At 38.4% G+C, this 14,196-nt stretch overlaps 1 protein-coding gene across 1 annotated transcript in view; it reads right to left on the minus strand.

The window, feature by feature from the left end:
• LOC107562795 (matrix metalloproteinase-15-like) overlaps positions 1-9,305 on the minus strand; it is a 31,249-nt gene extending 21,944 nt beyond the window's left edge. The window contains exon 1 of the mRNA XM_016247517.1: positions 8,860-9,305. Coding sequence (XP_016103003.1) covers positions 8,860-8,991 — 132 coding nt within the window. The 5' untranslated portion in view covers positions 8,992-9,305. The remainder of the gene's footprint in view (positions 1-8,859) is intronic.
• Positions 9,306-14,196: the final 4,891 nt, after the last annotated feature.

Raw genomic sequence — 14,196 nt, forward strand, 5'->3', positions numbered from 1 at the left:
CAATTCTAAAATCAATACAGAATCAATTGCTTAGAATTGTGTTCAGGACTTTACAGTGCTGTTTTTCACCTGGTCTTAGCAGAAGGCTAATGTGTTTGTCCCACTGGACTCGTGTGGTTAGGGGGTCACTGCTTTTATAAGGTAACCAGGGCCCGTCACACAGTTGCCTGGTCCAGATCTCCGTTTTCCACGACCACAGAAAACACAGGCCTTTGTGCCCTTCTGAGATGTGAAGGCAGCTAATTAGCTGGCCCTGTTCTGGGCAAGGCTAATATGCCACTGCACCAATCATCTACTGTGTAGAAACGGAAAGTCACGATAACCCAACATGCATAACTATTTCCATGTACTTAAGGTTTTAGGACAAATTACTTACCATAAATAAGTATTAAACTTTTACACCAAAGTCATTCTGCCACATTCATGCTACAGATATGAATGATGCCTCAAATAATGCAGCTTGTTTTATTACTTTTCCAAGTCATCAGATTAACAATTCTTGTATGTTGAATGATACAGTGGATGAAAATTCCAGACAGAGATCAAAACTGCAATATGATTTAGTGCGACTATTAAATCACAAGGGATATGCATTTTTAGAATGAAGTGTGTCACTGTGTTCGTTTATACGCGAGCAGCTCATGATCCAATGTTTTCAGTGTCTCAGAGTAGCTCAGTTCACATATGGTGCTCAATACGAACTCATTGCTGCAAGTGCTCGGAGTTTGGATTGCTTATAATGTGCATTTGGCATCTTCCTAAACTTGTAAAGAGAATCACTTATAAACATGCTGTGATTAATAAAAGACATATAAGGGCTCCCTGCGTTTTTTTGGGGGTTTTTTGCCAAACTAAAAGTTTCAAGTTTGAACAAGAAAAACAATAGGAGAGTGTTGTAATTTTACAGTCATACTGTAAAAATGTAAATATTTTTTTCTTAAATTACTTTTTATTTACAGTAAATATTACAATAGTAATATTTACACTTTTTTACTGTCTTATTTAGTAGTAATAACATATAATAAGTCAATAAATGTATTATTGTCATTATTACTATTAGTTGTAGTAGTAGTAGTACAAAATCATATTGGTATATTACAGTCATATTGGTATATATTCACAAATGTTTTAGTCCAAATTGTGCAGCACTACCTAAAACATGCACACACACACTTTAAATTGAAATAGCATTTTTTTATCAGAAAAAAAAGCACCATTTTTTTTTACACAAATCGTGTCGTCCTAGTCTAGACTTACACCTAAAAAGGACTCGATCCAACAACCACAATTAAAAGGACTTGGGCGTGGGCTCTTTGAACTTGGGACAGTAAACAACCACCTAGCAACTAGCAACCTACCCTAGAAACTGTATATCAACATGTTAAAAAAACATTCATAAAACCTTAGGAACTTCATAGCAATGCCCTAGAGAATAACAACAACTCTAGTACCTTTTGGTGATACAATCACAGCATTTACTTTGGAAAATATTTAATTATAATTTATTAATTTTTCTTCATGCAGTTTTTAGAAACTAGGGATTTTTTTTTTATTATTGTAACAATTTTTAAAAATAAAAATGAATTGCAAAACAAAGTGATTACAAATGCTAAAAAACTTGGCGATCACTTATGGCATCTAAAATCTACACTTTTTCCGCAATCATTTATATTTATTACATAGAAAGTGTTATTTCCACATCATTTGTCAACTACTCTTGTATTTCCATACCAAATCCAACAATCCCCAGCTTTCTTACTCTCCCTGAACACAATCCTCTTTGTGTCTCCCCCATAGGGCTGTGAGAGAGGGAAGTGTTAAAGGGCTGCGCAGGGCAGGACACACCTTACCCCCACAGATAAGACTGCCTCGCTTTCAGTCATTCAGAGCCCTGGGGTTTTTAGCAGGGCAAGAGGTGGGAGGGTGTGTGTACTCCCACTAGAGAAAGACATTACCCTAGTGTTCTGCTTACTGGCTCATAAAGGACAACAACGTTCTTGCTTTCATGCTTTATAAGTTCCTTCTTTAGGTCAAGGGCACCTGGAGTAATTCTGCTAGATATACGTCACAGGCTATCGAAATGGATGAGATAAATGAAGACCTGCTTTTAAAGCATAAAGTGTTTCAGCATCCATCCCACCATCACAACATCCTATGTCATGCATACAGATTAAGGCATTGCAGAGAACAGAAGCAAGGAGAGCCATCCTTCTCTCCCATCAGCCCCTGTGCCAGTGCTGGCTCAACGGGACCTTGAGAGCTCCTGCCAACAGCATGTCCTCCAGGAACCTGTGATTCACAACGTGTCGTGAAAAGACTTGGGTTTAGTGTGGGTGTGTGAGAGAGAGTGTGTGTCCAGAACAATGTCAGCCAAGAATCTAACGACTAGAGAGCACTATTATTCCTGGGCCTTGGGTGCATGCCATTTTTTTGGTCATTAACTGAGAGGGAAGAGGGAGCGAGCGAGTCAGATCAAATGAAAAAGATTAAGAGGAAGACAGGAAAACAGAACATGGTGGAGGAGGGGAGGAGTGAAATAAGTTAAGGCAGACTGGGTTTTTGGCATTTTAGACATGATTCTGGCTCGCAGGTATCTGGTCTGGGGAATAATGCAATGACAAATTTCATTTAAACTCCATGTTGTCTTCTCTCTCAGCTCTGCACATCCAGTCTACTGAGCCACAGGGAGCTGTGTCACTGCAGATAATACAATAAATAGATTTAAAAATATATATTCAGGCTGTATCCTTAATGGCAGGCAATTGGGTAATGAGACTCAAAGCAAGGTCAAAGGCCAGAGCACATCAATCATTTGTCAGTTTAATTTTCCAGTTGTGTAAATCAATAACCTTAATCAATGATAACAGAAATGCCAAACTAAATTAAATAGACAAATATGGAGTTATTGGAAGGAGGTGGAAGTATCACCAAGAGATTATTTAGAAAAATAAAACTATTCAGCAACTGACTAATAGCAGTGTGTAGCTCTAGTAGTTAGAAAGCATTTTAAGTAGGGATGCACAGTATTATCTGTATCATATCAGCTATCGGCCAATATTAGTGTTTTTTTTAACATTAGTTAATATTGAATATATAGGCCTATGTATTAGGACAGTATAGAACATTTAATTGTGAATGCTAATCTAAAAGCAGTAAACAATTAAAACCATAAAAAATACAGTAGATACTAAGCAGATAATAAAATAATAATTAACAGGACTACAATGAAATTTTAAAAAATTCTTCAACTTTTCTCATTTTAATTTAGTTTAACTTGGTATACTAAAACTTTAGTTAAAAATAATAATTAAAAACTACACAGGCATTAAAAATACTATAAGAAAATGACAAAAACATACAACATTTTTTAAATGGAAAATATAAAATTAAAATATTTTAAAATATAAAAAAATATAGTATCTAAAAAGAAAGAAGAGATACTCAAAACAACTGATTATGATTAATAAGACTATTTAAAGCATTTAAAATTATTATTATTTTTTTAGCACCAAATATATATTTACCAATTATTTTTACACCAAATAGAATTTTAATATCGGCTGTACCATCAAAATGTAATTAATTTAAATGTAATATATATTTTTTATTTTATTTTATTTTAATATTAGTACATTGTGTATTATCAGCAGCATTGCGGGTGTCCTGCGCAGGGAGCCATAATGCATTGAGGCAGATGATGCAAAATAACTATAATAATATTATGTTATAGTATAATTTTTTACAAGTATATTTCATTAAATACTAAAAAGAATTATTGAAAAAAAATTCAAATAAATGTTCTATTTTACCAAATATATGTATGCACGTTTTTTTTTTTTTTTGGGCAACATGCACCAAACATTGGATTTTCCAACAATTTTCAAATCCCCCACATGCTTCACATAAGGAGCATTATTTGTGTGGTATTCAGAGTTGCTGTCTATGAAGAGCATTCCAAATCAATCACTTATGATGGTCCATTTCTGTGTGGATAAAGCAGCTGCCTATGTACAGTGGACAGCAAGGCAGACCTAGCGAATGTGGCTCAATCCCCTCATGACCTTGCAGTAATTGAGCTGGTGAATGTGGCCCCGGTTCTTAATAAGAGAGGAAGTAGAGCTACCAGTCAGAAGTACAAGTCATCCACTGAGACATGGACACAATTAGCAGTTAATGCGCTTCCACGGTCCAATCACATCTCATTATCCCTCTCAGTCATAGTGAGGCAGCCCAGACCCCACACAAACAGCTCGCCACGAGTTTGTGGGAAAACACAAGGATGCGACGTTCCACAGATACAAAGGGCGGATAAAGAACATGAGGGAAAAGTGGGACTCCAGGGTTTAAATGCAGGATAGAGATATGGTTGCAGGAAGTGATACAGTCGGCTCCCTATGAAATACAGTCGCCATAAACCCCCTCCTCTCCCTGCTCCTTGAGCTCTTCCTATCTCTCTATCTCCCCGCACCTCTGAACACAGTCAGCTGAACACAAGAAGTCTCATTGTTGCGCCTCAGCTGCCTGAAAGCCCTGCAGTCCTAAACATCTCTTAACTATTTGTTTGTGGCCTATTTAGAAAACAGCTGTTGCATTCACCGATCACATGCAGCACAGAAGAGCAGGCCAACACCTCTATACTCTCCATGCAACACTCCTCATAGTTTTTCTTTATAGACATAGCATATCCAGAAACGACTCTATTTGAATTGCCGAGATAAAGCTATCTGAAAAGGAAGATTGTCCATGAGGGAAAAGACAACAGCCGAAAGCAACCTTGTTGCCAGTCCCTACTCCAGGAAGTATACGTTCATAAGACACCACTTTGAAATCATATCTTTGCTTGAGAAAGCAAATGCTTTTCTATGAAGTATTGCATTGTAAAGAACTGAATGACAAAAGGCTCTCAGAGCAACACCCACACAGAAACTCACAACACTCCCTATCCTCACTCAAGCGTCTGCATCATTTGTGCTATGGGTGAATTGACACAAGCTTCGAGTTTGCACTTTTTGTCACTCCTAAGGGATCATCTAAAACATGTAACTCTATGTTCAGACTTTTTTACTGCTCATTCACTGGTCTCATTCGCTTACAAATTTTTCGACAAACATTTTAAAATGTTATTTATTTTATAGTCACATGATCCTTCAGAAATCATTCTAATATGCTGATTTGGTGCTCAAGCAGTTGTGCAGCTTCGTATTTTTTTTTAAGGAATTTGTGATGCACTACTATTCAATGGTCTGAGGTAAAACAAAAAAAAGGCAATAGGCTACTTTTATTCAGCAAGGACATATTAAATTGATCTAAAATGACAGTAAAAACATTCATAATATTACAGATTATTTTCAAATAAATGCTGTTAATTGAACTTGTATTTTTTTTATTACTACAGTTTCCACAAAAATAAGCAAGAAAATCTGTTTTCAACATTTAGAACATGAAGAAGAAGGAAAGAGGAATAAGAATAAGGAGGAGGAGGAGGAGAAGACTGATGCTCTGGCTGCTGAAAATTCATCACAGAAATAAATTACATTTAATAATAAAAAAAATAAAATAAAAAAAAACAATTTGAACTGGTTTTGAGGATGATGCACTTGGGATTGCTTGAGGATCTTGCTCCACAAGCTCTCTCATGCAGGCAGGAGTGTTATATGTTTGCTCACAGTGATGAAAGGCTGTAAAAGAAAGATTGTGTGGAAAACCTTTATATGGAGAAAGCTTGGGCGTGTTTATGCAAACTACTAACCTCAGGCACGTGGACGCTCATTTAGAAAACTCAAATTCATTAATGTTAGAGTAAGGTTAAGAACAAGGACAACCCCTAAGATATCATGTGCTTATAAAAAACGAATAGGCCTAGTCCATGAATTTTGAATGAGACCCTGTTTTTATAACATTCATATTCTTAATTGTGAATCTCGAATGCAAGTTGTAGGCACAATATGTTCTTAATGAATTAATCAAAGTAGATCCGCAACAACGCGTTTATGGAATTTAAGTGCTAGATGAAGGGTCAGCTTTATAATCACAACCTTTAAAGCTGATTTGTCCTCACAGTTGTCTCACCACCAAATCAGTGGGTCATACAGCCTTAACACATAATCTCCCAAACATCCATTAACAACTGTGGCATGTGCAGTCCTATATACTGTCATTCAACATCAACTGGTAGAATTACTAAGATAAACTGCTTCTTTCAAAAAGGGTTTGGGTCAGCTGTAGGTTTAACGACGTCTATATTTCCATATAAGCCCAGCCCAGAGATCAGGACAGTGATGCAGAAGCCCAGATCTTTCAAGAAGTGCACTGTTAGATGAATAAACTGAATTGAATTGTTCAAAGAGTACCAGTATACCCTCAGGAAAAAGCTACCTTTTCAAAAGGTACACCTTAGTACGAAAAGGGTGCATATTGATACCATAAAAGTATTTCTATCATGAGAACTCTCTGAAGATTTTAGCATGGTAATGGATATAATAATGTTAATGTATTTGGTCTTGGCGGAATAGATCTGCTATGTTGCTGCTGAATTGCTGCTGTTGTTGGTTATTGCTGTATTTGTAGATTATTGCTGCTGCAAGCAAGTATACAGGAACTTGCTACTGCCAATACATAAGCCGATATGGTGCTGTGAGTATTTAAGACATACTGCTGCTGCACAAATAGCATATAAAATAATCCATATCAGATCTATACAGGTGGAGCTGGGGAAGGTGGAGGGTTTCAGAGGAACTCTGAAAGCACGCTGTAATGCTCAAGCGAATGCTAATCAGCCATTTAAATGTAAAGCAGCAAGCTCATTGGTTGCGTATGCAACGTGAACCAATCAGCAAGTGACAAGTCGTTTAGTGCTAAGAATATCATCAGTTACGTTAAGGACCCATAGCCTGCACCATCTAGAGTTTCATGACAGAACTTGGTATATATTAGTACCTAAAAGGTACAAAAGTGTACCTTTTGAATAGGTACTGCCCCAGTGACAGCTTTTGTACCTTCTAAGAGTGTTCTTATACATAATGAAAGGAGAGTGTTTCAGTTGTCTGACAAAAAAACTCTAATGGCCATCACAGCAAAAGTTGGCTGTATTACAAAAGTTGGTCGGCGATAGTATAGCCGATGTGATAGCCAGGTGTGTGGGAACTGCAGGTTACAACTGCCCATTTTGAGGTCAGTGTTATATCCAGCTCAAAGGAGCACATCTAGTTATTGTTCATGTTATTCCAGATGATTCAGGTTAATCTGGGTCAGGACTGATGTAAAAGATTAAGAAGGCAACAGATACTGGAAAGGATCAATATGAGGCTCCCTGCCAGATTTGTGAAACTGATGAGTAAATTAATCAATTCAGAGAGAGAGTTTAGATCTTTGGCTTCTGTCAGTCTCTTTGCTGAGTGCCAGACCACCAATGACAGGGTTTGGGCCACTGCAGCACTGCATACATGGGTTATACAACAAACCTCAAACCACACAGACTACTAATTATTCATACCTCCTACCACTTCAAACTAAAAACATCCCAAAGTTGGGCTACAAGAAGAGGCAAGAACTTTGGCGTTTCAAAAATCGTAGTTACAAGCTAAATAACAACTTTCTCATTTGCTCTCTGATATCACCGCCATTCACATGCTGAGTTACAAGCATTCAGCTTAAATCAGCTGTCATATAAAAACCAGACCTCAGACTCTGCTCTAGAAAAAATATGCACAGTGCATTAAACCTAAATGAGAAATAGACCATCTTTGCTGAGTGCCAGACCACCAATGACAGGGTTTGGGCCACTGCAGCACTGCATACATGGGTTATACAACAAACCTCAAACCACACAGACTACTAATTATTCATACCTCCTACCACTTCAAACTAAAAACATCCCAAAGTTGGGCTACAAGAAGAGGCAAGAACTTTGGCATTTCAAAAATCGTAGTTACAAGCTAAATAACAACTTTCTCATTTGCTCTCTGATATCACCGCCATTCACATGCTGAGTTACAAGCATTCAGCTTAAATCAGCTGTCATATAAAAACCAGACCTCAGACTCTGCTCTAGAAAAAATATGCACATCCATATAGGCTATTTGGTCTATTTCTCATTTAGGTTTAATGCACTATTAAACCTAAATGAGAAATAGACCAAATAGCCTATATGGATGACACTTGTATCAAACACATTCAATAGAGAGAAAGAGCATTCAAATCAACATCAAAGCAAAAATATTTATGCATACACAGTTGAACAGCCCCACTAATATAATGTATCTCTCTCTCCCTATATATATATATATGAAGAGTTCAGATGCAAAAGCCTCTAAGTGCCATCTGAAATTTTCTTCTAAAATTAGCATTTTTTTCAGGTTCCTATGATTAGGTTCAGTCATTTTACTTTAATGGCAATGTATAGGTCCTTTTATATGCCATGAAAGTGAAATAAAAGAACATAAATGTAGGAGCCTGATAAAAAATGCTAATTTTAGATGAAAATTTCAGACGGCACTTAGAGGCTTTTACATCTGAACTCTTCATATATATATGATATATGTAATTATATATGTAATATATATAATTGGTGCCCAAATGTAGTGACCAAAACATATTCTCACCAAACTTTAAATAGTACGAGTTCTATAATATGATCAATTTGTGATACAAAAATGTGCACTGCATTGATGATGAAAATTTCAGACGGCACTTAGAGGCTTTTACATCTGAACTCTTCATATATATATATATATATCAAATTGGTGCCCAAATGTAGTGACCAAAACATATTCTCACCAAACTTTAAATAGTACGAGTTCTATAATATGATCAATTTGTGATACAAAAATGTGCACTGCATTGATCTTTTGAAATAATTACCTCTCCATTAAAGGTTTCATCTCCAAAGGTGCACGCTCCACTCATCAAGAGCACCAGAAGAGAATAAATTACAGTCCGTCTCCAGAGCAACCTGAACGGGTCATCCCATAATACTGCCATCATTCTCATCATCGGGATCAGTGAGAGCAGCTAAAACTCAACAAAAGTGTAACCAAACAGGTTAAAATATAACTATCCGCAACTAAAAACACAAAAAATCCAATGCACTCAGATTAAAAACAACATCATTCTGGGGTCTCGTCTAGTTGCGTGTCCTTTCTGCAGAAGCGCACGGCTCTTCGGTGCTACAATCATTCAGTGCGATTTAAACGCCAGTCCCAGGCGCTGTACCAAGAGTCAAAGAGGTCCGATGCTCTGGCGGAAGTTTCTGAGCGTGTTAGGTATCATATCCAGCGGGTGTGCCCACTTAATGGTCGTTTCATCCCACTCACCTATAAATTAATTACAGCTACAACCTGCTTCAAAGCAGAAGCTGTGCAAACTTACGTTGCAATTTCCTCTTGTAGTATGACTCGGGAAACGAAGCATGAATAACAGCTGGTGTTACTGTAGTAGTGGGTGATTCAACTGAGATTTGGCTTTCTTGGGACAGAAACTCGCTCGCGAACGGTGCCGTCCGTCGCCGCGCAGCAACCGCACTACAAGAGCGCTCAAATTATTAGCAGATGACTGACGCGCTCTGACACCTGTCTTGGATCACCGCCCTGCTTGTAAAGTTTTAATATGATAGTTACTTCTCGGTCAAATCCACGTTTTCTCTCCGTTTTCTTGGGCGGGTTCCAAGTCGTATCCGCCGCGCGCTCGCTGGTGGCTTGTTGTGACGCCTCTCGAGTGTGCAGCGAGTGACTCGGACTTGTGCCGAATCCTGCGGCGTGTCCCGCTACCTTGTAAAGCTGGAGGAGGTGCACAACAAGACGTATCCAGTGCCACCTCCAGTCTGGACACAAAGACATGCAGGCCTATTCCTGCTTTGCAGTGCTTTTGAGCTCTGTAATTTAAAAAGTACCCATATGCGGTTAGTTGTCACGTTAGAAAGTCGTCTATTTCTATAAAACTATCGAACAGACATTCAGAAATATGCTCTGGTCAAGCTCAAGACAGGTAAAAAAATAATAATAATTATTGATTATTTATTTACACAATGCACGAAACAAACAGGAATAAATAAATACCGTTATATGTATGTATCGAATTTACGCGCACTCATTGTGACAGACAATTGTTCTTTTGCTTTTGTGACTTTAATGAGATTGTGTAGAAAACTGACAGTCACATAGTGTGACAGCGTCTCCTACAGGACCGTTTTATTGCTAGATTGGGATGCATCCCGAAGCATTTGAATAATTCATTTAATAATACTTATGCATAACGCAAGTAGTGGTGCGCTCCATCTTCACAAGCCGAATTTGAATATTTTCTTAGCCGTTTAGCTGACGCTTTTATCCCAAGCGACTTGCAATCAAACCAACAAAAGATCAATAATATGTAAGTGCTGTGACAAGTCCCGAGGCCCGTTTCAGAGAGGAGGTTAAGTAGACTATATATATATATATATATATGTTAACCCTGAAATGAGGGAAACTCTGGGTTTTCCGTTACTGAACGGGAGGTAGGCTATGTCAAACCTTAGAAAGCAGAAGCCCCTTTCTGAGAGGTAACTACTTATACCAAAGACTATACCCTTAAAGTCTTTCTTTCAGTCTACTCCTCCTTTTTAAAGGGTAAGCGATGTTTAAATAGCCTCATTCATTCATTCACGCAGCAAAAAATGCTTTTCTGAGTATTTTGGAATCTAAAAAAAATCTCTTAAAGTAGTAAATACCTTATGTAAGTTTTCTTATGTAGGCTAGTAAATGCGTCTTGATTTAAGAATCTTTAGATATCTTTTTTGCAGTGCAGGTACATTCATTGCACATATTTTCATAACGCAGACACTTTGAAAGTGACAAAAACGGCATGTCCTTTTATACAGAATCCAGATGAGGAGGCTGCATTAATTCGTAGGGAGTTACATTTACTTTGAAAGATTATTATTATTTATTTTTTTGCCATATCCACATGCATATTTATTTGAGCGGTACCATTTCAAAATTGTAGTTTTCTATATAACATCAGGGATGCAGAGCGGTAAGGAAAGTGTGCCTTGCTCTCATGCTCTTTATGATCATTTTTGTGTTGTTTCCTGAGCACAAACCCATCGAAAATGAAGCTGATTAATGTATGGAATGGAAGGGTAGTTCAAGCTGCTGCACATTGAAATAGACACTGAATTATATTTATTTAATATGTCAAATGTTTGTAGCCATACACCCATGAACCTTTTATTTTTAAATCTTTACCTGATTGAATGTTTTTATACTTCATTTTTAACTTTTTTTCTTTTACCTAAAATCAGTTTAATAACTTAGGCCCACAGTTCTGCCACTTTTTACCTTTGATTATTACAGTGATTGTAGACTAAATAGTATGTGAGATTAAAATAATTGTATCCCAAAGCATAGTATGTTGAAAAGAGTATAACAGAAGTCCCCGGATGGTCTACTATTTCAGGTAGATTGTTGAAGTGTGGATCTGTGTACAGAGGAGCAGAGCAAGCACAACCAAAACAATTTTAACCCAGGTCCAAAAGTAAGGTCACTTTCATAATACCTTATATTGTGAGTGTTCATTCCCAATTTTTTGTTTATCTAATAAAAACATATATTGTTTCTCTTATGTACAACATGTACTAACAGTAGGCTAATACACACAGTTAAATAATTGTCTTCTCAAAATTGAAAATTAGGAGAATACCAACTACTAAATACAGTTAAACATACATAATAAATGAGAATACTTCCTTATGGTTTTTATTAGTGTACAGTAGTCATTGCCTTAGTGGTCAAAATGACCATTACTACAGTACAGAGTGCTCTGTATATTGTTTTAAACCATTTTTTTTTTTACCCTTTGCACATTTGAATGATATTAACTTAATACAAACTGTAGAATTAATATTAACTTTGAAGAAGTACAAGAAACTAATTCTCTCCAAAGCTAATTAAAAAAAAACATCTGATTGGCATAAAATATTTCCTTTTAAATGTAGCATGAGTAGTATGTTTTTAACTGGTGAATCATATAAATATATTTGTGTAAAACTTAAATCTATCACAGTCTGCATTTTTGAGATTCCTGTACTTGTCATTACCAGGGCGTCTGTCTTGTGTTTGCTCCTACCTCTAAAAAGCTTAGTCTATTTGAACTGTCTTTGTGTTTTAGACAGGTGTATTAAAGGACTGTGAATGTCAGAGATAAGAGCATAATTGACTGTGTGCTGAGAGCAGTAGAGTGTCTAGAGCTGTCAAATTAGAGTGCTTTCTAACACCCATCAATGCAAACAAATGAAGGCTCTTTTCAAATCCCTTTATTCAAACACACGCGGAAGTAGAGCATTGAGGCCTGCCAAAAGAAGAGGATGGTCCGTACACAAGCCCCCATTCATTCTACACACAGAGAGAAGAGAAAAAACCTGTTAATGGGAAGACACTGACAAAAACGTTTTGCCATAGTTGTTTAAAATGTATCTTATTTATACATGTAACTAAGCAGATATTACACTGAAATAATAAGGTAGTTTAAAGGGATAGTTCACCCAAAAATGAAAATTTGATGTTTATCTGCTTACCCCCAGGGCATCCAAGATGTAGGTGACTTTGTTTCTTCAGTAGAACACAAACGGAGATTTTTAACTCAAACCGTTGCAGTCTGTCAGTCCTATAATGTCAGTGGATGGGAATCACGGCTTTGAGAGTCATAAAACATACACAAACAAAACCAAATTAAACCCTGCGGCTCGTGATGATACATTGATGTGTAAAGACACAAAACGATCGGTCTATGCAAGAAACTGAACAGTATTTATATCATTTTTTACCTCTGATTTTCACCGCAATGTCTGAACTGTCCTGAGCGCCTTGTGTATGTTTTATGACTCTCAAAGCTGTGATTCCAATCCACTGACATTATATGACTGACAGACTGCAACGGTTTGAGTTAAAAATCTCCGTTTGTGTTCTACTGAAGAAACAAAGTCACCTACATCTTGGATGCCCTGGGGGTAAATTTAAATTTTTGGGTGAACTATCCCTTTAACCTTGTGATCTATCAGATGATAATGCCTAATACTTAAAATTACTTAATGTAATATTGGAGAAAACTAGTGGTGTATAAAGTACCTGAAAAATGACTTTGGTAGAAGTCAAAGTCACTGTTAAGAATATTACTGTCACAGATCGGCCAGACTCAGTCACCTCCCAATCATCACAACGATCCCTCTCACCTGAGCTTTGAGCACCTGCACCTGTCACCAATCAAGCACCTCGTTACCAGTCTGCATAAGAGCACACACCTCAGACACCCTCACTATCCGGTCTCGTATACACGTAGAGGACTCAATGACTTTGCTACTGCTTCCATTTGAATACTTCCTGCATTACTTACCTCCTGTGTTCCTCCTAGTGTCTCCTCGTCTCCAAGTGTCTCCTGTTCCTCCTAGTTCCCGGATCGCTGAGGTGTGTGCTCCTCCTGCCTGCATTCCAGCTCCTGTACAGCCACAGACCCGGATTACCCCGCTCATCATATCCTTCGAACTATTCCCTCACTATCACATCCTCTGAACCCTACCCCAGTACTCTCTGTGATCCAATAAACCTATTTGATTTATACTAACCTGTTGCGTCAGACCTCTTCTGTTACAGAAGACCGGACCAACACCGACGGCACAGATGAGTTCCCCCCCACGGCATGCACTCAGCTGCGTGGTTCTCCATCCTCACTCGCCGGGATCTCCCCTTCTACGAGTATGCCGGGGAGTTTTGCAGGTTGGCAGCGGAGATGGCGATGGACGATGCCACCCTCAACCATCTGTTCTGGCTTGGGGCCAATTCCCATCGCCCCTTGGACCTCCCAGACACCACTGGCCTGTGTTGGAGAGAAGGTGTATTCCGGTTCTGGGGAGTGTCCGGTCCCGAGCCAGAACCAGTCCGCCGCCGTCCGCGGCTTCCCCAAGTCAGCCGGCAGTTAGTGTGGCAAGCCGAGAAAACGTTAGTGTGGCAAGCCGTGAGGACGTTAGTGTGGCAAGCCCCAAGGATGAATATGTGCCGACTCCAGCCCCAGAGCTCGCTCCAGTGTCGGCTCCAGCCCCAGAGCTCACTCCAGTGTCGGCTCCAGCCCCCAACCTCACTCCAGTCCAAGCTCCTCGAAGGTGCTTTACTGTGCCTGCTCCTCCAGAGCGCCCTCCAGTGCCAGCACCACGGAAGCGCTACCCTGTTCCCC

This window comes from Sinocyclocheilus grahami, unplaced genomic scaffold, assembly GCF_001515645.1.
Source record: "Sinocyclocheilus grahami isolate Dianchi unplaced genomic scaffold, SAMN03320097.WGS_v1.1 scaffold840.1, whole genome shotgun sequence".
Taxonomy (NCBI): domain Eukaryota; kingdom Metazoa; phylum Chordata; class Actinopteri; order Cypriniformes; family Cyprinidae; genus Sinocyclocheilus; species Sinocyclocheilus grahami.